Raw genomic sequence first — 27,060 nt, forward strand, 5'->3', positions numbered from 1 at the left:
CTGAGTTTACGTGAGCACCTTCTCAGAAAGCACTATAGGTAAAGCGGCAGAACGTGTATGTTATACACACAATGAACTCATCAGAGGGGATATTCTCGCTCCCCGACGAAAAGGTCTATGTGAACTTAGTCACCCGCTCATACCTGAAAACAGAATCAATCCCCGCAGCTGCTATAGAAACTCTTGCACTGGTAAAGAAAGTCATCCGCATGGACACGTCGAGCCCATTTCCTATCCCACAAGTGCCGCTTCTTATCAAACCCCCGCCGCTGCACCGTTTTCTCCCTGGTTTTCCCAAAGAGCACGCATGCGCTCCCGGGCTGATCCTAGCTTCTTCTACTGCACATCGTTCGGCGCAGCCATGGGCATGCCCTCCGCACTGACTGAGAAAACGTTGGACCGGAGCGAACGGACAAGTTGGACCCATCTTTTAGATCGTAACTGCCCTTGCCATTAAAAATCAGCGGGGCGTCCCCTTCGCCTTGCCTTCACTGCATAGCGCGTCGTGATGCAGCGAAGACGCAATACTGAGCAATGCGGCGTATCAAGTGTCGCGAGCACAAGCGTCACGTGCCCTAGTGTCACGACCTTCACGCTGCGGCACATATGGACCTAACCTCCATAATTGATATTATTATTATTTCAAGAGTACTGCCAGCCTCTGATGAGAGGTCGTAAGCAGGAGTGATTACAGACATGAGGAACAATACTTTGAGTACAAGGTGCGATCATATTATATCTAATACCTCGTTGCGGACTGATGAATGGACACGCCCAGCCGATTTCCTAGCACTGCTCCTTGCAGTAAAAAAAAAGAAATTGTCAAAGCGAGTACAGGATTGGAGCCCAAGTCGTGCGGCCAGAATGTGATGTGATGAGGTGATAAAATGAACGTGTCGGCTAGTTGGTTGAACATCTTGAACTAGGGAATAGCGCGAAAGACGAGGACGTAGAAGAGCCACGTGTGGCTCTTGTGTGCCTCTTCTGCGTGCTCTTCTTTCGCGCTGTTTCTTAGTTGAAGATGATGTCAACTAGTATGCTTGATTTAATTAGGTTTTACTACATCTGTCTCCATCTAGCCTTTTGCCTTTCTGATCTCGATCTTAACTTTAGTATTTAAAACCTCTCTCACTAAATTGTACCGTTACCTACGCTTGAAATGACATCCGGTTCTATCAACCTCTTTCCTGCTTTTCTTTCCATCAATACTCTAAACGTCTCTTACTTATCTCGACTGCTGACCAGTTAATCCTTCCATCTTCTTTGAATCCCAATGCTTCTAGAAGGTGGACATTCCCTACAGGCCTCACTGGGTGAATATCTGATATGTTCCATTACGATGTGCCGAGTCGTTCCCGGATTTTTTTTTTTTTTTTTTTGTCAAGCAAACACACACCTCATTCTGTGGCGCATATTTGCCCCGATATGTTTTTGTCTTCAGGCAGCCAGTTTGGGCCTCAAATAGCAAGGCATGTACTCCCCGTTGCTTTATTATACAGATTTTTCCTTCAGCACTACGTACACACAGTGCTTTCTACACAAAATAGGCCAAGCCGATAGTGCTGCATGCACGGAATCAGGGCCCGCATTCACAAAAAGTTCTTACGCTAGAATTGTTCGTAAGAGTAAATTTCAGCCAATCCTGATGTTGTATGTATTATTAGCGAAGGCGGCCGGATAATGGCAAAAAGCACTTAAAACGAAAACCTTAGAAGGACTGAAGCGCAAGATGGCTCTACACTCAAGTGAAAGTGACATTTTGTTCCCACGAGGACAGTGGATATTCAGGAGAGAGGTGCGGCGGCTCCTCTTAAAGTACCTGCGTGATTCGGGGTTGGAGTGTGAGCCGTGTGTGCCAACGTGATTTGGATAACGCGCAATGTGCAGCGCTCTGTGTCACGTTCCTTGTGTTACTGGGGGGCTGTTATGTTACCAGATGAACTGTGACGGGCTTCAGATTGTCGTGCGTTTATAGGTGACGCTCGGGCGGAGCAATTGCCGGCAACTTTTGCAAGGCTAGGCCCGCATGCGGCAGGCGACGCTCCTCCTCCTTGTTAATTCGGCTGCAGCAGAATACGAGTACATTGAGTACCTTTTGCTGCACCATACTAATCATGCTTCACAAGGAAAAAAAATTAAATGATATATTGGTTGCACCGAAAGAAGATCGTCCGCAGCGAAAAAAAAAAAAATACTGGGACCATGGTCACCAATTAAACTGCAAAAGGGTGCAATTAGCGCCTTAAAGGAATTCCTGGAAGGGATAAGAATTCTTGAGAGTAACTAGAGCGATGTATGGTTCTGCATGAACTACACATATACATATATACGTGCATGGCCGCGGTATTGTAACGATGCCCTTTCCGGTGCAATTCCTTTCACGATGATTTCCATGCTTCGTCAGTGGTCAGAGCTACGTGTTTTCAATGGGATCAGCTAGCCGTGAATGGCGGACGATAAGACTGACATAGAATCAAGCAAAATGCATCGCTACAAAATCATGACGCATATTTCCCTGCTGCATTGGTGCTTACTCGAAGTCAATGTGAACTGACAGTGGCTGTGATTCAATTTTATTTTTATGTCCACTTCTGTTTTTACGAACTGTCATTACTCGCTGATCTATTTGAGTTTGTTGTGACGTACAATCCACTCACTTGAACTTGTTTTGACTCCTTGGTGTGATAGGTGTATTCGATGTGAAATACAATCTGCTTACTTCATTTTTTTTTTTTTTGTGAGCAATTCGTCAGCGCAATCCGACTTTCATTATTGTTTGTCTGTTTGTTTTTGTTTGTTTGTTTGTTTGCTTGCTTGTTTTCTTGTTTGTTTGTTTATTTATTCGTTCGTTTGTTTGCTTGTTTGCTTGCTTGCTTGTTTGTTCGAGCCAGTCCATTTTTTTGACATGCACTGTTTGACGAAGCGACAAGGAACAGCCGTAATCACACATGATGTCAAACTCTCCTGCGCACACATATAATAATAATAAGAATGATAATATAAAAGCCAAGTTGGATAATATCGACATTGGCGTTGCCTAGTCTAAGCGCGGAAGATTTCTGGGTATGCTAGGGCGAACATCACGCAATAGAGGTATTGCGCTCCACAATCAGTGGAGTTTTCATTTTCATTTCAAAGTTTTCATTTTCCCGGGGGGGGGGGGGGGCGACCAGCTTGCCTAAGCGGTCATATATATATATATATATATATATATATATATATATATATATATATATATATATATATATATATATATATATATATATATATAGTTCAATTTCATAACCTGAGTCCCCTCGTACCACAAAGAGACTCGCGGCTCTCGGATGAGCCATGCGAACAGCCGATTAAGTCATTCATGTTAGGGAGATATGTGTGTTTTGTGCCTATAAGTCGCACAACTACACATAAATGAAAACAGCCATGTAACAATTTGTGAAAGTTTTAATATACAAAGACACAGTCAAGAAATATTTTCCTGACTAAAGGTCAGTTGAAAAGATAAGACATAACTTATATAAAACATACACAATATATAACAATTTCTGTACACAACTTATGACTACAATTATTAGCATAAAACAACGTGACTCCATAACGCAATACTTTATTTACTTGTCAAAGCATGCCTTATGCCACTGGTTTCATTTATTTCCCGGCGGCGGAATAAATGATTAAAGAGTAATAAATTATCAGGCGCAGAAATACACAGTCATATTAACAAATAAATAAATAACACACAACGATATCTCAACAGTGGGAAAGGGCACGAGAGCAAGTAGTAAGAGCGTGGATTGCGTTTTTGAGCAGCTAATGCAGCATATGACAAATAAATATTAATAAGAAAAAAGCACAGCATAGACTGGGAAGCTTTAGAAATAGCGCAACGAAGCGTCTGTGCGTACCCAAAAGGCCTCACCCTACTTGCCCTGTCATGCACCCCGTTTTCGTTCCTGGAAATAACTTTTTGCTTTGTTTTCTTAGCCAAATGGTTAGCTTTAACTTGTGAGTTGGCAACTTTCTCTTTCCTATTAAAGACATCATTTCGTTGTCTGATGGGATGGTTTCACCTTGAGGGAAAATGTGTTCATTCGGGCACTTGTTCTATCAATGAAGTCGTCGGAAACTTTATTTAAATTGATTTTGCGGGAGAGTTCTTTGTGAGTGTGCAAAATGGCCAGATGGTTCAAACGGGCTTGTCCAGTCGTTGACCGCAGATACGTTTTCAGTCGCCGAAGACAAGAAAAGGACCTCTCGGATGTGCTTGACGAGACCGGTATGGTCAACGCAATTTTTGTTAGCTTGGCCATTTCCGGCAAAAGGTTTCGCAGGTGTTCGCCCTTCTCCCCCGAAAACATCTGCACGACGTCCTCGAATGTGTGCAATGGTGCCGACTTTTGTTGGCTTACGATGTCACTGAGCATGTCTCTGTGCAAAATCAGCCGTCCTCGTTCAAGGTCGTCACCGTAGAACTTTGTTATGTATGCTTCGTCTTGCTTTCCTGTGGCAAACTGCTCAATGTGTGACATATGCTGCCACATCTCGGGTGGATATCTGTCGCTTAACGAGGACAGTACAGTGTCAAGTACTTCGTAGTAACTCTGGCGGTACATGTCCTCCGCTGATGTGAACACGTGAGCTGAGGAACCTTCTTGATAGCGGTGTGGAGTTCTCTTTCGCCTAGCAGCTGGAACACACGGGTCCTCAACTCCTACTTTTCCTGCCTCTGCCAACACCTCCTCCCAAAACAAGGGAAAACTTTGCCTCAGTTCTGCGACGCTTGCAGTGACGGATTTCACCATTTTCTCCGGTTGGTCAAACCTGAGCGTTCTTTTTTGTAAGGCGGTATTCAGTGCTTCCATTCGTGAAAACACTTTTGTCAGAAGCGTCAACATGAAAAACGATTCAAACTTGAACAGCATCCTTAAAAATCCGCTGGCTTTCGCACCGGCCTCAGTTCGCTCTTCGGATGCTGTTGCAGAGAAAAACGTTATGAGACTGCTATAATTTGAAAGAACCGATCGCAGTGATGAAGCCTTTAGCGTCCACCTTGTCGGGCAGAATTTTCGCAAGTTCACATCCTCTTCTACCTGAATCTCTTGAAAAGAAGCAACGCGCTTTGGAGAGCAGGTCACGAAGTTTATCAGTTCAGGGACGGCGTAAAGAAAATCACGGCACATGTCTACTTTCTGGCCGACATCATGCAAAACCAAATTCAGGATGTGCGCTAGGCAGTGTACATATAGCGCGCGAGGTTCCTGTTCTTGCATGAGAGCTTGTACTCCTCGGTGCTTTCCTCTCATGTTTGCCGCACCATCATAGCACTGCCCGTGGCACTTTTCAATGGGCAGATTAAATCTACAAAGAATGTCTTTCAATATAGCAAAGAGGCTCGTCGCTGTGGTGTCCGTCGTGTTGAAAAACCCACAGAACAGCTCCTCTACTTCCAGGCTTTCTGTGACCACCCGAAAACAAACTGAAAGTTGTTCTTTGACAGAAATGTCTGCTGTCTCGTCCATAATGACAGCGTAGTGCTCTGTCGCACGAACTTCGTCTGTGAGTGAACGAAGGATGTCATGTGCCATGAGTTCCACCATCTCGTTTAAAATCTGGTGAGAAATCCATTTGTATTTTGTTCTTAAAAGCCACGATCGCAATGAAGGAATATCATTAGCCCGGAGTTCCAGCAGCTGCCTCAAATTACTCTCTGTGTCTTCGTGGCCACGTATTGCTAAGCCTTGGGTCGACAGGTACAGTAGTGACGACAGTGTTGCTCGGAGAGCCTGTCGGGCGTCGTCCATTTCTTTCGCCTTGCCCTTGGCGCAAGCATATGCCACATTCGCGCTGCCTTTTGCAGCTACGACGGCATTACATGCCTCCTTATGAAAATTAGACCTCTCATGCCGCTCCATGAACATATACCAGAATTCGAAATTATTTCCAATACCTTTGGTGTTATTGACCTATGGTTATACCTTAAAGCAATACTACTTGACCTAAGAGACTAGTATGTACCATCATGGATCGAAACATTGCGTCGTTCTAACTATAAGTCATGGTTTTAGGCTAAGCCACGCCATCTTACTAGTAAGAGGCAGATGCAATGCCGTAACTTTAGTAAAAAACATTACGCCTGTTATTCGCGAGAAATTGCGAGCTATGACAAAGAAACTTACAGAATCAAATGGGCAAAAATTGTATATGCGAACAGAACTTTCTTTGTCTCCTTCCTTTCTAATAAAAAGCAATTCTGTGAGTACGATAAATACCAACGTAAGAGATAATTTGTCAATACTCCTACTTTACAATGAATTCCGTGCTTGCATCACAGTTGAACCTACATAAATACTCAATAAATGAAAACAATAATTGATGCGGCTGGTATCAACATTGTTCCTGCAGCATTTGGACAAAGTAATTGAATATCTAGAATATATTTCCTTACGGTCGCAGTACGTAGTGAATAATTCATGGAACTGTGTCTGGGTGTTCATGTGTTCGGCGTGCCTCAGGGGTCGGTGCTGGGTCTGCTGCTCTTATTGGTTTACATCAATAATTTTGCAGCCAATACAACTTCGTCAGTTAGTCTATTTGCTGATTATTGTGTCATGTACAGGGAAATAACAAACGCCGGAAATATCTGCTTTGTCGAGCGCAGAAAACGGCATATATGCGAATAAACGTACAAAAGCTATTCCTATGTGCTTCACATGCGGTCATATGGGCTCACAAAAGAAAAAAATGCCTTAGCAACAACTTAGCTACAGAATAATTCTCCATTGCAAGCCGAGCTTGAGTACAAATACCTAGGTTCAAACTACAACCACGGGCTAAAATCGACTTTATAATTTCATTACATTAAAGACAGGTAAAGTACTAGTTTTCACGAGCCGGAACACCAGACTCTTAACATGCTCGTGATATATGTCGTAGAGTTGTGTCACCCCTATTCTCGAATACGGGCGCGCAGTTTGGGACATATACCGACCGATATTGACAGGAAAAAGGCTCGAAAAAGCGCAAAACCTAACAGCAGGCTCTGATATTGGCCCCCATATTACACCAGAAATACTAGTCTCCGCTTGATTTATCGTCATATCGTCCGATTTGGCTTTCGAGCTGCGTCGGGAAAGTGATGGAAAGAATGATTCTTGCTCGCTTGGAATGGTACCTCGAGCGATTCAACATCTATCCGGACGCCATGGCTGGCTTTAGTCGAGGTCGCTCGTCCATCGACAATGTTATTGACCTCGTTACCTGGGTCCAAGAACAGAAAATCATCAAGCGCCTACCAGTTGCACTTTTTCTCGATGTCAAAGGAGCATACGACAACGTCGCCCATGAGGCCATACTGAACTCACTTGAGGCTGTGGGAGTTGGTGGCCAGATGTATCAATGGATTCGGGACTATTTGACTGAGAGGTGCTTTTTCTTGCATACTGAAGACGGCCCAACTTGGGAACATTACATCTTCCGTAGTGTGCCGCAGGGTGGAGTGTTGAGCCCTATATTGTTCAACCTCGTCTTGGTAGGACTTGTGGAGTATTTACCATGGACAGTTCATGTCTCCGTATACGCCGAAGACATTTGCATCTGGGCCTCTGCAGTGACTCGCCCTCAGGTGCGGGCCAGGCTTCAGCGGGCGGCAACCATGACGGCGTCTTATCTACGAGAACAAGGCCTCAGTGTGTCTACGGAAAAGTGCGCATTGGTTGGCTTTACGCGCAAATAAATGTCATTGTATCCCGTTTCGATCAACGGTCAAGCTGTGTCCTATCTTAAGACGCATCACTTTCTGGGTGTCATCATCGACCGCAACCTATCGTGGACCCCTCACTGCGTCTATCTGAAGAAGAAGTTATTTGCTATTGCTCAGGTCTTCAAATTTCTCTGCGGGAAAAACTGGGGTACACCAGTCCATTCTATGCTGCAGCTGTACAGGGTACTGTTCCTGGGACTCCTCCATTACAGTCTGCCATTTTTGTCAAATACATGCAAGACGAACATTCGCGCTCTGGAAAGCATACAAGGTCAAGCCCTACGCACGTGTTTAGGGCTGCCTCGGTGCACTTCAGCAACAGTAACAATAGCCATCGCGAGAAACCATATACGATTCAGACACACGTAGCTGTCGACTCCCTCAGAGCGCACATTCGTCATCTGTCGAGGATCCCCGATCATCACCTAGCTTCCCTACCAGCCGAGAGACCTCAAGTGACCTTTTCAAAAGTGATTAGCGCCCATCAAGAGTGTATACCGTCATCTTAGACACCGGCGGCGAAGCCTTCATCTCCCCTGTAGTGCCTGCGACAGCCTCAAGTTAATTTTACTATTCCCGGAATCACCAAGAAGGCCAATCATCCATCACCGCCTCTGAAGCAACTGATGCTCCTATTACTGCAGCAGACATATCATGACTGTATACATATATATACCGACGGTTCGACCTCACCTACAAGCTCAGCTGCCGCATTCGTCGTTCCAGCCAAGTAGTTTAAAGTTAAATTCAAATTGCCGCATATGACTACATCTACGTCGGCAGAACTTGCAGTCTTCCATGCAGCTGTGACCTACGTCAACGAAGAGCCGGCACAGAAATGGGTCATATTTTGTGACTCTAAGGCAGCTCTTCACAGTATCAAGTCTGCCTTACATCACAGAACTTACGAGCAGATGATATCCGACCTCAGGGAAGTACACCACCATGCTCTGAAAATAGGGCACAGCATAGTCTTCCAGTGGATTCCTGCTCACTGTGGCATCGTCGGCAACGACTTTGCTGGCAGGGCTGCCCAGTCTGCCCACGAGGACACCCAGACGCGTCCAATACCTTTGGCGAGGACAGACACTGCCAGGGAACTTCGTCTGCTTGCACGCAAAAAGTCACTAGCTTTCTGGAGTTCAAGTGCCTTCAATTGCCGATTGTATAAGTTGGACCCCTTGCTACTGCTTCAACTGCCATCTGGCCTTTCCCGCGGCGAAACAACCTTGATGTGCCGCTTGTGGCTGGAAGTGGTGTTCACGAACGCTTACTCATATTGTATGGGAATTGCCGAGAGCCCGATGTGCGACTCCTGTAGGTGCGAGGAAACCATCGAGCACCTATTGTGTACCTGTGCTCGCTACAAAGTACAACGCCTCTCTCTCAGGACAACTTTAAACCTACTGGACTCGAGACCGTTCTCTGAGTCAAAGATACTCGGACCATGGCTACACCCGTCACTGGCACAAAAAGCGATTCGTGCATTAGTACAGTACTTGAAGTGCACTGGTTTAAGAGACCACTTATAGTGTCACTGTGCACCATCCCACTCAGTATTCACTTTCTCCCTCTTTTTCTCTTTCTATGCCCCCTTTCTCTTACCCCTAGTGTAGGGTAGCAAACCGGACGCTCGTCTCGTTGACCTCCCTGCCTTCCGTCTTCTTGCTCTCTCTCTCTCTAGTGTCACTGCCACGAAACAGACGTTAGGATGAACTACTCCAGGGGCCGAATTCACAAAGCTTTTCGTTCGCAAGTGCGCTTTGCCAACCGGTGGCCTTCGCTAATAATACGTCCAGCATCAGGATTGCCTAGCCACTTGCGAACAATTCTAGCGTGAGAATATTTTATGAACCCAGAATCGTAGGCAAAGCTTGCGTTTCAAGCTGTTTCACAATATCTTTTTTTATGCTCAAAGTGGTGTGGAACGAGCTAAATACATATTCCAGCCGTACTATGCATCAAAAAGAATAGACCACGAGATCAAGGTGGAATATAAATACAAAGCGAACCTTCTAAAAAATGCCTTTATTATAAAACATTAAATGAATGGAATGGGCTCCCCGCGGCTTTGTGCGCTATCAAGACACTGTAACCTTCATCGCTGCTGTTTGACCCTTCCGGCCTCATTACTGTGGTTTTTGTATGCTGATAATTTTTGTTTAGCTTGTATGCATTAGTACTGGTTTTACACATTGTTTTAATAAATGCGAAGCATTTTTTGGCGAACATTTGCCACTTTGACAGTATCTATCTATCTATCTATCTATCTATCTATCTATCTATCTATCTATCTATCTATCTATCTATCTATCTATCTATCTATCTATCTATCTATCTATCTATCTATCTATCTATCTATCTATCTATCTATCTAGCCGCCTAGGTCTTGGTGCTTTCATAGTCGTTTCGTTAACTTGGTCAGTGCCAAAATTGGCATAGTATGACGAGTTTATGACGAACATAAATGATAGGTCATGAAACAGCCGCCTACATATTGGTGCTCTCATGGTCGTTTCGTTAACTTGGTAGGTACCAAAATTGGCATAGTATGACAAGAGTGTATGGCGAACATAAATGATAGGTCATGTCATGAATATCATGACATGTTTGTCCCGTAGGTCATGAAACGGCCGCCTACATCTTTGTGCTCTCATGGTCATTTCGTTAACTTGGTATGTAACTAGATTGAGTTCGGATATGGGTACTAAGTGAAGGAAACACTAAAGGATGATGGTAGAAGTCGTAGTCATGAGCATAACTCAGCAAAAATGATAATGACTCAGCGAAAAAAGATTAACACTCAAAATCACTGGAATTGGTTCGGACGTGGGCACTAAGTGAGGGAAACACTAAAGGATGATGGTGGAAGTCATAGTCATGAGCAAGACTCGGCAAAAATGACAATGAGAATGGGTTCGGACATAAATTATAGGTCATGACATGAATGAAGGTCATGACATGACATGAACATAAATGAAGGTCGTGACAGCGGGGTGGTGGCGGCGGCGGCGGCATGTCATGACATACGTGTCACGTAGGTCATCAAACAGCCGCATATACGTCTTGGTGCTGTCATGGTCGTTCCGTTAACTTGGTCGGCTCCCTGCACTCTGCTTCGCATAACGTCGATTCCCACAGACGTGGGATCTGCCGGCTTTTTTCTATTTGTACTGCATGTGTATATACTATCTTACCTCTTTAATGCTATCTTGTGCTGTGGGTAAAAGAGTAAACGACATGACGTATGCACAAAACACACCGTACTCACACAACGTGCACACAAACATTAATTTTTAAAATTTAACGCCGCAGCGCGTGGTTGTGGAGTAGGGCAAGTGAATCTGGTATTCTAACTTAAGGCTAATACGCGGCAAACTATGAAACGCATGGAGTCGCAAACTTGTGAAATCGAGCAGGATCCTTTGGCCGAGTCTTCTCGCTTTGCGCGCAGATAGTATTTTTCCTGTCCTCCTCGGCACACTTCATGGGTGCGGCATACGCACTTGTAACTAAACAGCGCCTGACCAAGCTCGTATAGCTGGCATCCGAATATTTCGCCGACTGAATTTTTTCTGGGCGATCCTGACACGCCCCATATACCATCGTCAAAAACTGATATGCGTGAAACGAATGACCAGGAGTAATAATGTTAAAAAAAGAAAGGCGTAGCGTGTGAAGCTAATTAATACTCGTAGCCATCCTGGGCATTAGCATTTTCACCCATTGAGCAATGAATTTGTTAGCTGAGAATGCTTGTTTACTTTTAGAACACTAAATATGCTTGAAATCGGTTGCCTTTATTGGAACTGCTTTAGAGGATTGAAACGAGGACCTCCTAATACGATTTTTGAAGCAAAAGGTTTCGAGTGGTTTCTTGTGTCTGCGCCGTTTCTACAAGAGGCAGGATATATTGCGGGCAGCATCCCATTCGAAATTATAGGGAATGTGGCCGCACGCTATTGCCAGTTCGATTCCGGCTACATGTTCATACGATCGAGGAACAACGCTTTCGTGAAGAGCATATACGTATACGGGATACTATGACAAATAAAAGCGCCGTCCTATGTAATCTTATGATGCTAGCATTTATTATTGAAAATAGGCGCACGCACGCACACACTGACCGGCTTCCCCTATTTGCAAAAAGGGCACAAAGTAAGTTAGGATTTGGTGATTGAAAATCTAATCAGAGAGCCTTAGTTAAAGAATTAGTTCTGCAGTTATTGTCGCACATTCACTGATGTCTGCCGTCGCCAGTAATAAGTTGCCGAGTATTACCACCGCTACACTGTCTTCAAAATTATTGTGGCTTCTTATTATTATTATTATTTCTTTTGAAAACGCCGACACACATGTATATATATATATATATATATATATTGAACGAGAAGAAAGGGAACCGAGGGGCCCGATTTTTATTAATCATATCATAAAGAAGCCAACAAACAATGACCCCAAGGACAACATAGGGGAAATTACTTGTACTTACTAATCGAAATAAAGAAATTATAAATTAATGGAAATGAAAATGGATGAAAAAACAATTGGCCGCAGATGGGGAACGATCCCACGTCTTCGCATTACGCGTGCGATGCTCTTACCATTGAGTTACTGCGGCGCCGTTTTCACATCCACTTTCTGGGGTATTTATGTTTTACAACTAGAACTTAACCTGGGAGTGTTGACCAGCGCCACCACTCACAAACCTAGGCGGGGCATCCGCCGCCTAGGTTTGTGAGGAGCGTGGATGGCAACTGCCACCGGAAGGGGCACAACACCTGCCTACCCTTCAGAAAGCAGGAGACAGCAACATAGAAATGGAAGATAGGAAGAGGGGGAGAAAAGAGGAAAGAAAGCGAAAGATGAGAAATCTAAAAAATAAAGCAGAACACACACAGCACAGTCCATTTGAAGCAAGAACACGCACATACAGCTCCCACTGATTGTCTCCTATCAGGTAGAATATTACTACATCGTCTAGCAACAACTTTTAATGAACTTCCTATCTTGTCACCGGCTCGGCGACAAATATGCCAGGACGACCCTCTCCGTGAAGGCCTTTCCACGCGTCCTCTGCGCTGCGGCTAAGCTTTCCGGGTGCATGCGGGGACGGCCTTTAGTGCGTGAACTGCAGAGAAAGCCGAAATAGCCGCTGCTGAACAAGAAGGTCACGCGTGAATCATCACTGGAAGAAGACACAACGCTTTAGGCTCCCGCTGGCCTGGACAGCCCCGGGAAACGGAAGCCGTATTTATTCGCGACAAAAGCCAGTTCGAACGAGGCGCCAGGGGCCTTTGGTTTTTTTTTCCTTGTCTTTAACGAGGCAGTTGTTTTTAGCGCGAAAAATCGTTCTTTGCTCCATTAGCCTGTCCTTAGCTTCCGCTTTTCTTCTTGAGTTGCGGTGGGCCCGTGTTCTCTTTCGTTCGTGCTGCCCTTTCGTTTTTACGCATCTTTCGTTGATGCTATTTCCGTGATGGAAAGATGCCGGGTTTGAGCGGACGACGTCATTGAGAAGAGCGGTGGCTTTCCTCGACCCGCCAAGAAGAAACAGCGCGTAACTCTTAGGTAACTTTGGCACTGGACGTGACGCAATTAGGGCGCTTTTAATGTAGACCGACCAGAGCGTGCGCGCTACCTTTGTCAAGAGACCCACTCAGAGGTAAGGTATCCTAGATGAATCATTGCGTAGCCAGGCAACGATAGAGACGACATTCATTGTTAGCAACAGTGAGGATTCAGCAACAGCAGCTGAACTTTCGCGCCTCTTGTACCTTCGTTTCTTGGCTATAATTAGCTGCTGTCAGCTCTATGGCCTCACAGCTGTACAGGCCTGGCACCTTCTACAACGATACAGTATGTTGACACTTTGTCATCCTGTGTGCAAGCGCTTGAACTATAAATGGCCGCTTCATTTTTGTACATTGCCCATGAATATCTGATTTTATACACAACGCAACATACTTAAAACTGGACGTCATAATATAGGCATACGGGGGTCTTTCGTTTGCTTGCGCGTTCATCGTGCATTTTGGAGTATTTCTTCGCCTGCAGGCATGCGCCCTCCCGACGCAAAAAAAAAAAAAAGACTTTTCATGCTGAAGCAGCGATAAACTTGTTCGATCACAGTTTCTGCTTCGAGTGGCTTCGACTACAAAGCCATGATTGTCTTTAAAACCCGACGAGTAATATTTTACTTGCGTCAACCATAAGTGCTACTACTGGTCCAGTTCGCGGCACCAACGTCGTGTCGAACAAACGAAACATGTGTACAATTGCTCTGGCGACGCTGCGTGATCTGGCTGGTTATCGCTGTGTTCTTGCGCTCCATCGAAGAGCTCTCGGAAGTAAAGCGTAAAAGCTGAGAAGCCCGCAGGACACATCGTCACGTCGCATATGCATGCTCGTAAGAGGTCTGCAAATGCTATAGTGCAGTGTAGAAAAAGGCAAGAGAATGAATACAAAAGAAAGAAAGAAAGAAAGAAAGAAAGAAAGAAAGAAAGAAAGAAAGAAAGAAAGAAAGAAAAGAAAAGAAATCAAAGTGGATGGAAGGCGTGATTAGACGCGGAATGATTGCGAAATGAGAGAAAGTAGCACATGCGAAGCATGTCACTGAAGCATGAGGAGAAAGTCGCAAGTTGTTCGCAAACGTTCGCACAGGTAACTTTTAATTTCAGTTTTACTCAGAAATGTAAATTATATGTCGCCGATATGTGACAACAGGAAGGTAAGCACTGAGTGCCTCCTGACAAAGATCAACGTCTCGCGTAGTGCATTTGACAGTCAGCAGCTAAGACATCCGCAGGAATCCAAAGAATGCGCTGGGGTAGTATACTAAACAGAATACTATTACACTGCCAGAACAAAACTAGGCGACAAATGCATAATATGTATACAACTGGATTGCCTGCAGGAACTCTTATATGGGAATGTGATGAACGGAGGAGTACAGTACATTATTCTGTTACACGCTTCAGAGCAGAAATAAAGGTGCAATGGTTGATCAGCCTGGATAAAAAATGGCGGAATGTAGATGTATTTTTCTCATTAGGACTCCGGTTAAGGAAGGTAAGGAAGGAAGGAAAGAGTGGAGAAGGAAAGGCAGGGAGGTTAACCAGTACAGCACAACCGGTTTGCTACCCTACACATAGGAGCGGGAGGGGGGGGGAATGAAAGATGGGGAGGAGAGAGAGAGAGAGAGAGCACGTAAAGTATTGCACCACTGTCTAGTACGTTGTCGGATAGTCGTAGAATAGCTTGCAAAAGTCTTCATATGGTCGTGAATGTGTAAAGCGTTAGCGGACCTACGCCTGTCTTATCATTCACGACAATAGGGCGAAAAACTTGGTAATTTCTTATAGAGTTATGGCCATCATATCTGAGGCCACTCGCCAACTTGCGCAAACAATACTCGAGAAGTACACACATACTCACCCGGTGCATCAATGTATTTATTTATTTACAAATACTGCAGGCCCTATTCGGGCCCAAGCAGTAGTGGTTACATCAATTCTAATAAACAAGACTAGAAACAACAGAAAAATACAGGGACATCAACATTGGCAATACAGAATGATCAACAATAAATATTCGCGAATGTCAGGCTATAGAGCCGAGAGAAACGACGTATCACTTCAAGCATCTACGGCTATGGCGCAAAGCATACGTGAAATATCCAGCAGTTCAGCAGATACATTGAGTCGCCGAGCTATATAGTATATAGCCGTGTGTGTGTGTGTGTGTGTGTGTGTGTGTGTGTGTGTGTGTGTGTGTGTGTGTGTGTGTGTGTGTGTGTGTGTGTGTGTGTGTGTGTGTGTGTGTGTGTGTGTGTGTGTGTGTGTGTGTGTGTGTGTGTGTGTGTGTGTGCGTGCGTGCGTGCGTGCGTACGTGTGTGTGTGCGTGTGTGTGTGCGTGTGTGTGTGTGTGTGCGTGTGTGTGTGTGCGTGTGTGTGTGTGTGTGTGTGTGTGTGTGTGTGTGTGTGTGTGTGTGTGTGTGTGTGTGTGTGTGTGTGTGTGTGTGTGTGTGTGTGTGTGTGTGTGTGTGTGTGTGTGTGTGTGTGTGTAAATAAAAGAATCAAGCCTAGTAAACGTTTAAAAACAAAGATCTCTCTGTTCTTGCTGTTGGATTCGCTATGCTTCGTAATTTTGTGGACCACCTCAGTACGCCATGCGTGGCGGAACGTATGACACACATGCCTTTCTATTTTCTACTTCAGAGGTGTTTTTTTTTCTACTCGTACATTTTTTTACTGCGGCCCGTAACATTTAAACCAAATAATTACGTACACATCCTTAATTCGCTTAGTCTCCGTCGCTTAGTCAGCCCTCCTAATTCGCTTAGTCATCCCCCTTAATTCGCTTAGTGTATTTCGCCTAGTCATTCCTCTTAATTTCGAAGGTCGTAGGTTCGAGTGCCTTAATTAACTCTATCTTAATTAAACTGTGCCTTAATTATCTTGGCCTTCATTACCACCAGAGGTGGTGGATTCGACTCCCACCAATGGTCTTGGGTTCGACTCCCACCAAAGGTCGTGGGTTCGAGTGCCTTAATTAACTCTATCTTAATTAGCTGTGCCTTGATTATCTTGGTCTTCATTAGCACCAGAGGTGGTTGGTTCGACTCCCACCAATGGTCTTGGGTTCGACTCCCACCAAAGGTCGTGGGTTCGAGTGCCTTAATTAACTCTATCTTAATTAGCTGTGCCTTAATTATCTTGGTCTTCATTAGCACCAGAGGTGGTTGGTTCGACTCCCACCAATGGTCTTGGGTTCGACTCCCACCAATGGTCGTGGGTTCGAGTGCCTTAATTAACTCTATCTTAATTAGCTGTGCCTTAATTATCTTCATTACCACCAGAGGTGGTGGGTTCGACTCCCACCAAAGGTTCAGGGTTCGTAGCCTTTTCGTACCTTTCGTGTTACCGACGCGTTTTCGCTCAAGGTCGATGGTCTAATGAGACCATTAGTGGGAGTCGAACCCACAACCTTTGGTGGTAATTAAGGCGAAGTTAATTCAGGCACAGCTAATTAAGATAGAGTTCAAGCACTCGAACCCAAGACATTTGGTGGGAGTCCTGTAGCGTATTTTAAACGAAATCTGAATTAAAAAAAAAAAAAACAGCAGTTAACGCGAAGTGTGGAGTATCCATACCAATGTTCAGTTATTTTAACGAGTCAGGACAAAAGTTTTGTACTTACGCTATGTGGACCCATTCTGGGCCTGCCTTTCTTACTTTATTTTTAACAGTTTGCCTTCGACTTTACACAGTGCCAAGCAGAACGAGGACGGAAAGAAGACGCACACTGCGCTGACTTCCAACAACAAATTAATTTGTAAATTTTTTATAGGCCAGCGAAACATGCTGCTTAGTATGACGTACATTAGTATGACGTTGGTGTAACTTTCCTGCGAAGAGTTTTCATTTATGTACGGAGTAAATGGCGGGACCGACACTGGCTAATAACTTGATTGATATGTCCGTTCATATATGTATATACATATCGTATACTCTCTTCTACGAAGTATCCACAGTTTCTCCGAAAGAATTTGGATTTTTTTTCTAATGCCCCAACACTTATTCTGTGATTTAAAAGCAAAAAAATATTTCAAAGTTTTAAGGATGCTTTCTTTCTTCAATTGTTTCAAGCAAATATAAAAACGAACGCGACGAACAAAGGAAATTCCTTTCAGGGAAACGGCATCCCAGAGGCAGTAGTGGCTCCTAGAGGGGAATTTATCATGCTACAGTAATTTTCTCACCAGAAATCTGCATTACCGACAAGCAAAAGAGGTTCAGTGATAAGCAATTTGAAGCCCTGTTAATTGAAAGAAAGCTGCATGTTTCGCACTGGAGCTTAGCACTTCTATCATGGTGCCTACTTCCCCATTTCTCCTCGCACGTTTATAGTTTTCTCCTGTGTTTTGTTCGTTTTATCTCGCTTTCACTCGATAAGTATGTCGTTTTGGTACTGAGCGTTATGTCATGGGTTCCATTCTGAGTCACAGGGGCCACATGTACCGATAGGGGGCAGAATGCAGAAACGCTTGTAGTTTTGGTGCTATTTGAGGAGCCCCCATGGTGGTCAAAATAATGTCGAAGTCATCGAACTTACGGCGTCCCCGGTAACCCCAGTGTAAATTTCGTAGTTAGTCGTCATCACAACCTTCACTTAGAAGCCTACTTATGTCCAACTGCAGGGGCGTTAAACTCACACTATAACTAAGAAAACGAAATAATAATGCTTAAGCAAGACGCGTATCATTTGCTGGCTATGGCAGTGTGCCTCACGTCATTCTCAACTTATGCGCAGCGCACCGGTGGCGGCACCTCGTCCCGTTATGGCGGCTCCGGAAACTACTCTGCCAACTGCACGTCGGCGCGGAGTTCCACCTACGGCTCTGTGAGTGCTTCTCGGTGCGGCCTCTCTGGATGTGATGGCTCGTTGCACGACGCTGCAGTCCTGACATCGCTCAGCGTGATGCCACTTGGGCCTTCTAACAGTAGAGACGCGGGCTTGTTGGTGCACCTTCGGCGAACGAAAACCAGACCACACGCGAAAATGGGGACATCGGAAGAGATGCGCTGTGGTGTCGTCTTCGCATCTGTTACCGTTTTCGCGTGTGCACTGTTTGTCGTTCAGTACAGTGACAATTTAGGCGTAACCAATGTGCATGCTTTTGTTTCCACAGTCGGTAGTTTGTGTGACATCGGCGCAATATCGACTCGTACGCTTAGATCAAACTCCGCGTCACCTTTCGTGACCAGATTCGAAGCAACAAGACATGGTACTCTCGAGTAATTGCGCAGAAGGAGTGTTCCTACCAAAATTTGCCTGTCGCGTTTCAATCCGTGAGCACTACACCTGTGTACCTATGCTGCCACCAGTACTGACATATCGACGCACTTGAAAGTATCAATATATTTATTACGCACCAGTAATAAATATGGAACACACAAGTATACACTAGAAGTTTGCTCGCTTATATTTCTATACTATGCTATTGTTCTATTGAAGGATATGCATACGAAAATTACTTATAACACCAGTTGCTGTCCTATAGACATCAGAGAAAACACGACAGGACCGAAGCGTGGGTTGTTCTGCTAGAACAGCACCAGCACGCAGTTCAAACGGAGCTATGCATCTATATATGCCGGATGTTTCAGCTAACTTTTCCAAAAATGTTTTAAAATTGCCTGTAGCATGTAGCACACTTCTAGTCTATGAGCTGGTCTACTCCAAGAGGCGGACATTACTTGCAGAAAAAAAAAATGAAATGCATAATCGACTAATTAACAAAAAATCACCAATTAAGTTTTTAATCAATTACCTTACGGCACGTATTGCAATTTACGAATTCTAGCCGGGGAGTTCGCAAGGCGATCGGATCCACTTGGAGCGAATTCTCAGGATGACACCAGTTTCGATGTATTAATTCCCGAACTTTGCGGAGAAAGGCACTGGCGTTCCAGTTACTTTTGTGCTTCAATGCAGAAAACGACGTTTTGTTAAGAAAGTAAGTGGAACGACAGCGCATTTTTACAGCAAGATCGACGGCGCATATCTCGTAAACGGTGTCATCCACACAGTTATATTCAAATGAATATGCCTGACAGTCTCACCCGCTAGAATTTGTAAATTACAATATGTGCCATAAGGTAAATAAGCTATAAGTTAAAGCTTAATTTATAACTTAAAACATAAGTTGATAGCGTCATTAGTTAATTTTTGTTAATTAGTCGATTATGCATTTCAATTCGTTGTTCAAGTAATGTCCGCCTCTTCGAGCAGATCAGCTCATGGACTAGAATTTGGCTATCTGCCACAGGCAATTAAAAAAATTAAAGTGTTCGCTGAAACACCCTGTATAGGCGCCTAGCTTTGGCGTTTCAACCGGAGTGCAAGGTACCCGCCGTGGTTGCTCAGTGGCTATGGTGTTGGGCTGCTGAGCACGAGATCGCGGGATCGAATCCCGGCCATGGCGCCCGCATTTCGATGGGGGTGAAATGCGAAAACACCCGTGCACTTAGATTTAGGTGCACGTTAACGAACCGCAGGTGGTCTAAATTTCCGGAGTCCCCCACTACGGCGTGCTCATAATCAGATCGTGGTTTTGGCACGTAAAACCCCACAATTTAATTTTAATTTCGAGTGCAAGGCGTTCAATGTGAACTTGTTGAGTCTTCGAAAATTTCGTTTAAAAATTCATAGCTGCGCGAATATTTGACGAAGTGGACACAATTTGCGTTTTTGAACAATGCGAACATGTGGTTGTAAATATCCGCCCGCCAAATTTCCAGCCAGAAATACCGCGAAACAACCTCATAAAGCCCGCCTCTCGTTTTGACCGACACGCGGATGAGCCGGTTTTTTGGTGAACCTGCTGATAAGCCATGTCGCGAGCGTCGCACGCTGTGTACAACATTCGCTTTGCGTCATGCTCCATCGAGGCTCGCTTGGTGCATACTTGCGACCTGATTGTTTTACATCGCTTCCATTCTTTTGTAATCACCTATCGCAACGATTGCTAATTCAGGCGTGGCGACCCGCAAGCGAATGACGAAAAGCAAAAAAAAGCAAGATAAAAAGTGAAAACTGAAATAAATTGCTGCATATAGTACAGCCCCTGCATTCCATATTTTGTGAAAATGCAATTCCTTTTTTATATTCTTCTTTTCATATCGTCTGCCGCGCAGAGTGGCCAATCCTGGCGATAGCGACGGTGCGGCTTCGCTCTAGCCAATTACGGCGGAAGGCTAAAATAATGAAAAAGGAAACGTACAAGATCCTCATTTTCCCGTAAAAGCTGCGTGCTATAGCATTATTCAGGACACTTGGACATAATTCTAGTGCAGCAAGCTAAATTAGTATGACCGTTTAACTGTGTGCTAGAGACGACGCCAATTAAGCTTCAGGGGTTCAATTCGCAAAGCTTTTCGTTCGTAACTGATATCTGCCATTGACCGGTCACCTTTGCTAATAGTACTGATAGTATGTCCAGCATCAGAATTGGCTGAAATTTGCTGAATAATTCTATAGCGCAACAGCTCCTTGTGAATACGGACCCAGGGTCCGCATTCACAAAAAGCTGTTACGCTAGAATTGTTTGTAGGAGAATATTCCAGTCAATCCTAATGCATATCATTAGCGAGGGCGCGGATCGCCACTGGCAAAGAGCACTTACGAACACTTGTGAATTCGGCATGGGATTTTGACGGAAAGTTTATGGAAGATGTAACTTCAAAATGTTCCCACGCTATCAAAATAAATAAATAAATAAATAAATAAATAAATAAATAAATAAATAAATAAATAAATAAATAAATAAATAAATAAATAAATAAATAAATAAATAAATAAATAAATAAATAAATAATCATTTTCTCGTCCAGATTCGAACTGGCAACATTTCATTCTTTATAGGGTTACTCTACCTCATATAGGACCTGAAAAAAAAATTCTGGGTGCAGATGCACGAAGAGAGAGTGTTTGCAGATGGGATAATGTGCATTATAGCCGCATCCTTAGCTGTCACAACTGTTGACGCGACGCGGGGCATGGTGAACCACGAAACTTAGAAAGCCAGAATGTTTCATGGACTAACGGACTTTCATGGACACGTAAAAAAGAAAAAAAAAAAAAAACACGATGAGCGCAAGTAAGATGTGGGAAGCACCATGAAGTCATCAGTGAAAAAGACTTCAATGACGTCAGTGACATCGACACAAAGTTCGCGATGAGTGAGCGAAACAAAACCGTGCCGATCGAGCCATCTATGGGTGATTTCGGCATTCAGAACTCCACCAAAAAAAAAAAAAAAAAAAAAAAAAAAAAAAAAAAAGGACGACGAAGTTTTTCGTGCTCGGTTGGTGGTTTCTTCTGGTGCTGAAGTTTTTCTCTATTTATGTGCTTTTCGTGCATCAGTAACCAGCAACGACGTTTGTGCTGAACCCTGAGGACTCCTACTCTGCTGGGAGATCCTCCCCGCAGAGCTTGTCATGGAAGAGATGGCCATGGACTCGTCTGGTGGCCAGCTCAGACCGCCGGCGGCTCGGAAGAGACTCAGTTCTTCAGTAGGATCCGACGCTGCTGATTCTGAGCTTTCTGACTCAAGGTCGGAAGATTCAGATGTTTTCATACCTGCCAAGCACCGCCGTTCGAGACGGATGTCCCCGGCATCGTCCTCAAGCGAAGCAACCATCATATACGGCAGTATCGTGACTACGACAGTAGCCTTCATGCCCGTCGACGCGACGGTAAGCCTGAATGCTATCTCCCGACAGAAACTCAATGATTTCTTCTTCAAACTTGCTCCTGGACTAATCCAAGAAGTTCGCGTGAACCCCTGGAAAAATGTCATAGCCGTTGACACAACAGATGATAAGATGGTGCAAACTCTGCTTGGTTTGTCTGAAATTTGTGGTGTCCGCACGCGGCCCTACATACCACAGGGTGCGGATATTGCAGCTGGCGTCGTCTCTGATGTTGACTTGGATCTCAAAGACGACGTTTTTAAGAGCATGATCGTTTGCACACCACCATGCAAAATAATTAGCGTTCGTAGGTTGGGCTCGTCAAAGTGTATGAAAATATTATTTGCCGGTGGAAAGCTGCCTAGTCACATAAAGGCTGGACTTGTGCGATATCCTGTTCGCCCCTTCGTACCACGGCCCTTACAATGCCATAAATGCCTTAAGCTTGGTCATGTTCAGGGCTTTTGCACCAAAGATCTGGTCTGTGCCAAATGCGGTGGGAATCACCATGTAGATGCTTGCGAAAGTCAGACATATCAGTGCCCTAACTGTAAAGGTGAACATTTGGCAACGGATAAAGGATGTCCCTCATTGAAGGACGTACAAAAGGCACTAAAAGAGAAAGCCAAAAAGAAGGCAGCAGGAGATGCAAGTATGCGTCTCCGTAGTGCCGGTCCAGCGATTGGAAATGCCTCGACTAAGCAAAAAACAGTGCGTTCAAGGAATGCCAAACAAACAACGCATCGAAAAGAAGAGGGGCGGACCTTCAACCTCTCGGAGTCATCGTGGCCAGCGCTGCCATCGAAATCGTCGGAAAAAGTCACTACAAAGACAGCCACCACAGTGGAGAACACTGGAAACACCGTGCATAAACCGGTCACAGCCAACGACGAGGCGCAACTTGTCAATCTTCTGAAGATGCTTGTCACCGTCATCAGGTCTCTAATCGCCGGTCGTCAGACACCAGCAGCATCAGCAGCAGCGCAACTTTTGGAGGCCCTCGTTCCAGTCCTCGACGGCCTTAAATAGACGTGTTACCGGAAACAAGCTTATCAGTTGTCAGCAGCCTCGCCCCTTTGTGCTGCAATGGAATGTCAGGTCGCTGCGACCGCGACACGCTGATCTAGTTCTTCGACTCATCGCTATGAAGACTCCACCAGATGTTATAGCGCTTCAGGAAACTTACGTAAGGAAAGACGAATATCGACTGCCAGGCTTCATGGGTGTCCACAGTAACACTCGGTGCGCGGAACCAACCTGTGGCTCTTTCCAGTGTGTGGACACGACGCATACGCGCAATGCTTCAAAAGCATCAGTGTACGTACGTGCTGACTTGGATTTCACGGTTCTTGACACTGATGACATCTGTGATGATGAGTTTGAGTGCACAGGTGTTACTGTGAGCCTCAAGGGTGTGACTACGACGGTGGCAAGCATTTACATCCGGCCTACACGTTCTTCAGATACCTCATTACTTGAGTGCTTAGTGTCTCGGTGTGGTGCGTCGTTTGTGTTATGCGGAGATTTTAATGCTCACCATCCGCGATGGTGTAGCCGCCCCCAAGACAATCGTGGCGCAGAAATGAACGAGCTTATTATCAGGAATGATCTGCAATTACTGAATGACGGTTCACCTACATTTATAGGTAGAGGAAAGGAGCATTCCACTATAGACCTTGCGATTTCAACGAGAGATGTGTGCTTAGCCTGGTCATGCGAAGCTGACCCGTGGGGCTCAGATCACCTGCCCATTTGGTTAACACCAACACATACTGCGGGCCGAGAGACTACCGTCTATACAGTGACAAACTGGGATAAGTTCCGTCAGCTTATCTCAGAGGCACCATCTCAAGACAGTCTGTTCAATCGGGTGAGTGAATGTTTACGACAAGCTACAATACAACGACGACGAAGTATCGGCAAACCAAACCCCGATCTTAAGCTTTTGCGGCTCCGCGCATGTCGACGCCGCGCTTATAGGCGGGCACAGCGCTCTAAACGACGCACCGACTGGACTCTGTATAACCGCATTGATGCAGCCATACGGCGGCATACAAAACAGCTTCGTCGCAAGAGCTGGGCCGCCTTATGTAGTTCGCTGCATACTGGAAGTGGTTTTGGAAATGTGTGGCGCATACTAAAGGCTCTCCGCACTCCCGAAATCTGCAAGAACCCTACGGCTGCTTTGTGCATAGCGACTGGCCATTCACCAAAAGTTCTAGCGGAGGCATTTGCAGACCTTTTCGGCTCTCCTATGTCCGGTGACACCACAAATTCCGACCTTTCTTCTTTGACAAGTCAGAGTACCATGACTGCTTTATACGGTCCAGCGTGCCAGATGGACGAGGCAGACTTCACTCTTGAGGAGCTACGACACGCACTCAGCCTCTCCAAACGCCGCACTGCCCCAGGTGAAGACGGTGTGACGTATCAAGCATTACGGAACATTGATAACAGTTTTCATGACCGTATACTGGACGAGTATAATGAGGTATGGAGAACTGGTGTAATCCCTGCTGAGTGGAAATCGTCCGTGATAATACCAATTTTAAAGCCCGGGCGCCCTGCACGACACCTCAAGTCCTACCGGCCGATATCCCTAACATCAAATGTCATCAAGTTAATGGAGCGAATGGTCCTGTTTCGTCTAGAAGACAGGCTAGAGAAGTTAAATTTTTTCCCTGATGTGATGAGTGGTTTTCGTCGCCGCCGTTCAGCTCTGGACAGCATTTCAGACCTTGTCTCAACGCTTGAATGTGCTAAAGGAAACAAGCACTCCGCCTACATGCTCTTCCTAGACGTAAAGCAAGCTTTCGACTCGGTTCCGCATCAGGCGATTATTTTCGCTCTTGAAACCGCGGGAATTTCGGGTCGTCTGCTTCGCTTTGTGTGCAATTTCTTATCGGAGCGCCGGATGAAAGTGCGTGTTGGAGCAATAACAAGTGAATCCCGCACTGTTAAGTGCGGTGTCCCACAGGGCAGCGTTTTATCGCCGTTTCTGTTTAACACAGTACTCGCCGCGCTTCCAAGTCGCTTGCCTCGAGACAGTGACCTCCCTGTGAGCATAGCTATCTATGCAGATGATATTGCTCTGTGGATAAGCGGCCCTTCGCACCTTGGCCCGCGGCTTCGTGCAAGCTTGCAAAGAGCTCTGAACGCGACTTCAGAGTACTTGGGTGAAGTTGGCCTGCAGATATCACCTGCAAAGTCGGCTGCAATAGCATACCACCCTAAACATCGCGCTCGTCGAACAATGAGCCGACTGTACCTTGACGAAACGCCGATAAGCTGGGTGCGACAACACCGTTATTTGGGCTTAATTGTGGATGATCGCATCTCTTGGCGTCCTGCCATTAAATCCGTACGACACAAATCGCAGTCCATTCTTAAGTATGTGGCCGCCTTGACTGCTAGAGGTGCTGGCTGTGACCAAACAACGGCTCTGCAGGTGTACCAATCATCTGTACTCTCAGGCATGATGTATGCGCTTCCATTCCTGAACGTCCCACCTAGTTTGATGGCCCAACTGGAACGTGATCATCGCGTTGCCCTTCGAATAATGCTGGGATTACCTCGGGAGGCGCAATCAGTTCCATTACTCACTGAAGCTCATCATTTACCTCTAAGGCTACAAGCAGACCAGAGAGCTCTATTTCATATAGAGCGTCTGCACCGCGCATCGAATGGTCAAATGCTCCTTGATCGTCTGATTCACCGCCCGTTTTCTCGCATTGGAAAAATGGCAGCATTATTTATGAACATTACTGACATTTCTGAACATGATGCTTCAGTTACGCCTTCGCCGCCGCAAGACATCACCAAACACGTACTGCCCATTTACCTTACAATCCCTGACATACACAAAAAGTCTGATATGCCTGTTTCGGCTATATTCCAATTGGCTCAGTCGCACATGTTCGAGAAATTTCCAGATTACCTTCAAGTATTTACAGATGCATCTGTGCACAGTGACGGTCAAGGCGCCTCTGCAGCTTTTTTCTGCCCTTCAACTGAAGCACGACGTATATTTCATATACCCCATCCAGCCTCGTCAACAACTGCGGAGCTAGCAGCAATTAATGTTGCACTGAAATACGTGCAAGAGGAGTTAACCACACCGCCGAAGATTGTCATATTTACGGACTCCCGCGCTGCGCTTAGCAGATTACAACGCAGTCAGGTTGATTGCCCAATTGTGCGCAGCATTACAGACTCTGCCAACAAAATTTTATCACGTGGGGTATCTCTCGTTGCTCAATGGATACCTTCGCACGTTGGGATCGCCGGAAATGAAGAGGCTGATCGACTGGCTTCAACTTGCACTCATAACGACTGCGCTTGCCCTGAAATTTTGTGCAAGCTTGATGACGCTCGCCTGCTGATTCGTCGCCACCTACTCAAGCAGCATCCAGACCAACGCGTCGCAAATGGAACGTTCCCGCCGCGTGTTCGCGGTCGAGGCTTGCCTCGTCGCGCTAGAGCGCAACTACTCAAGCTAAGGGTTGGCTGTGTTAATGTGCACGAACGTTTACACAGACAAGGACGGGTGACTAGTCCATCGTGTACGTCTTGCGGTGGCTGCGAGACACTTCAGCACCTGATTTTGGAATGTCCCGCTTTCAGTGCGCAACGCAAATCACTAGTGAGAGACTACCATCTCCTTGGCCTGCGGTGTACGACTCTGGACGAATGTTTATACCCCAGTGGTTGTGCGTCTCGACGTGATCAAGCTCATCGTGCTCTCCTTACTTTTGTAGAAACAACGAACTTAGGGGCACGTTTGTAACCCAGCAACTATTTCTTTTATTTTACATTCTTTAGTAGCTTGACCTACAGGGACGGGCCCTACTGTATGTTTTACTTTATTCGTTGAGATTTGTCATCTCGCTCTTCCTTTCCTCCTTCCTCCCCTCCTTCCTATCTTTCCTTCTGTGTTTCTCTCGTCCTTTCCGAAGAGTAGGCAGGCGTTGTGCCCCTTCTGGTGGCAGTTGCCAGCCTTTGCTTCTCGCTTTCTCTTTCCTGTGTATATGTTTTCAAATCAAATAA

The 27,060-nt window shown here is 45.4% G+C and overlaps 1 protein-coding gene across 1 annotated transcript in view; it reads left to right on the forward strand.

Annotated features, from left to right (window-relative positions):
- Window positions 1-27,060, forward strand: part of LOC119436054 (uncharacterized) — a 293,233-nt gene that overhangs the window by 62,620 nt on the left and 203,553 nt on the right. Inside the window, exon 2 of the mRNA XM_037702798.2 lies at window positions 18,071-18,160. Within this exon, the coding sequence (XP_037558726.1) occupies window positions 18,071-18,160 (90 nt within the window). The remainder of the gene's footprint in view (window positions 1-18,070; window positions 18,161-27,060) is intronic.

Source organism: Dermacentor silvarum, chromosome 1 (genome assembly GCF_013339745.2).
Source record: "Dermacentor silvarum isolate Dsil-2018 chromosome 1, BIME_Dsil_1.4, whole genome shotgun sequence".
Classification (NCBI taxonomy): Eukaryota; Metazoa; Arthropoda; class Arachnida; order Ixodida; family Ixodidae; genus Dermacentor; species Dermacentor silvarum.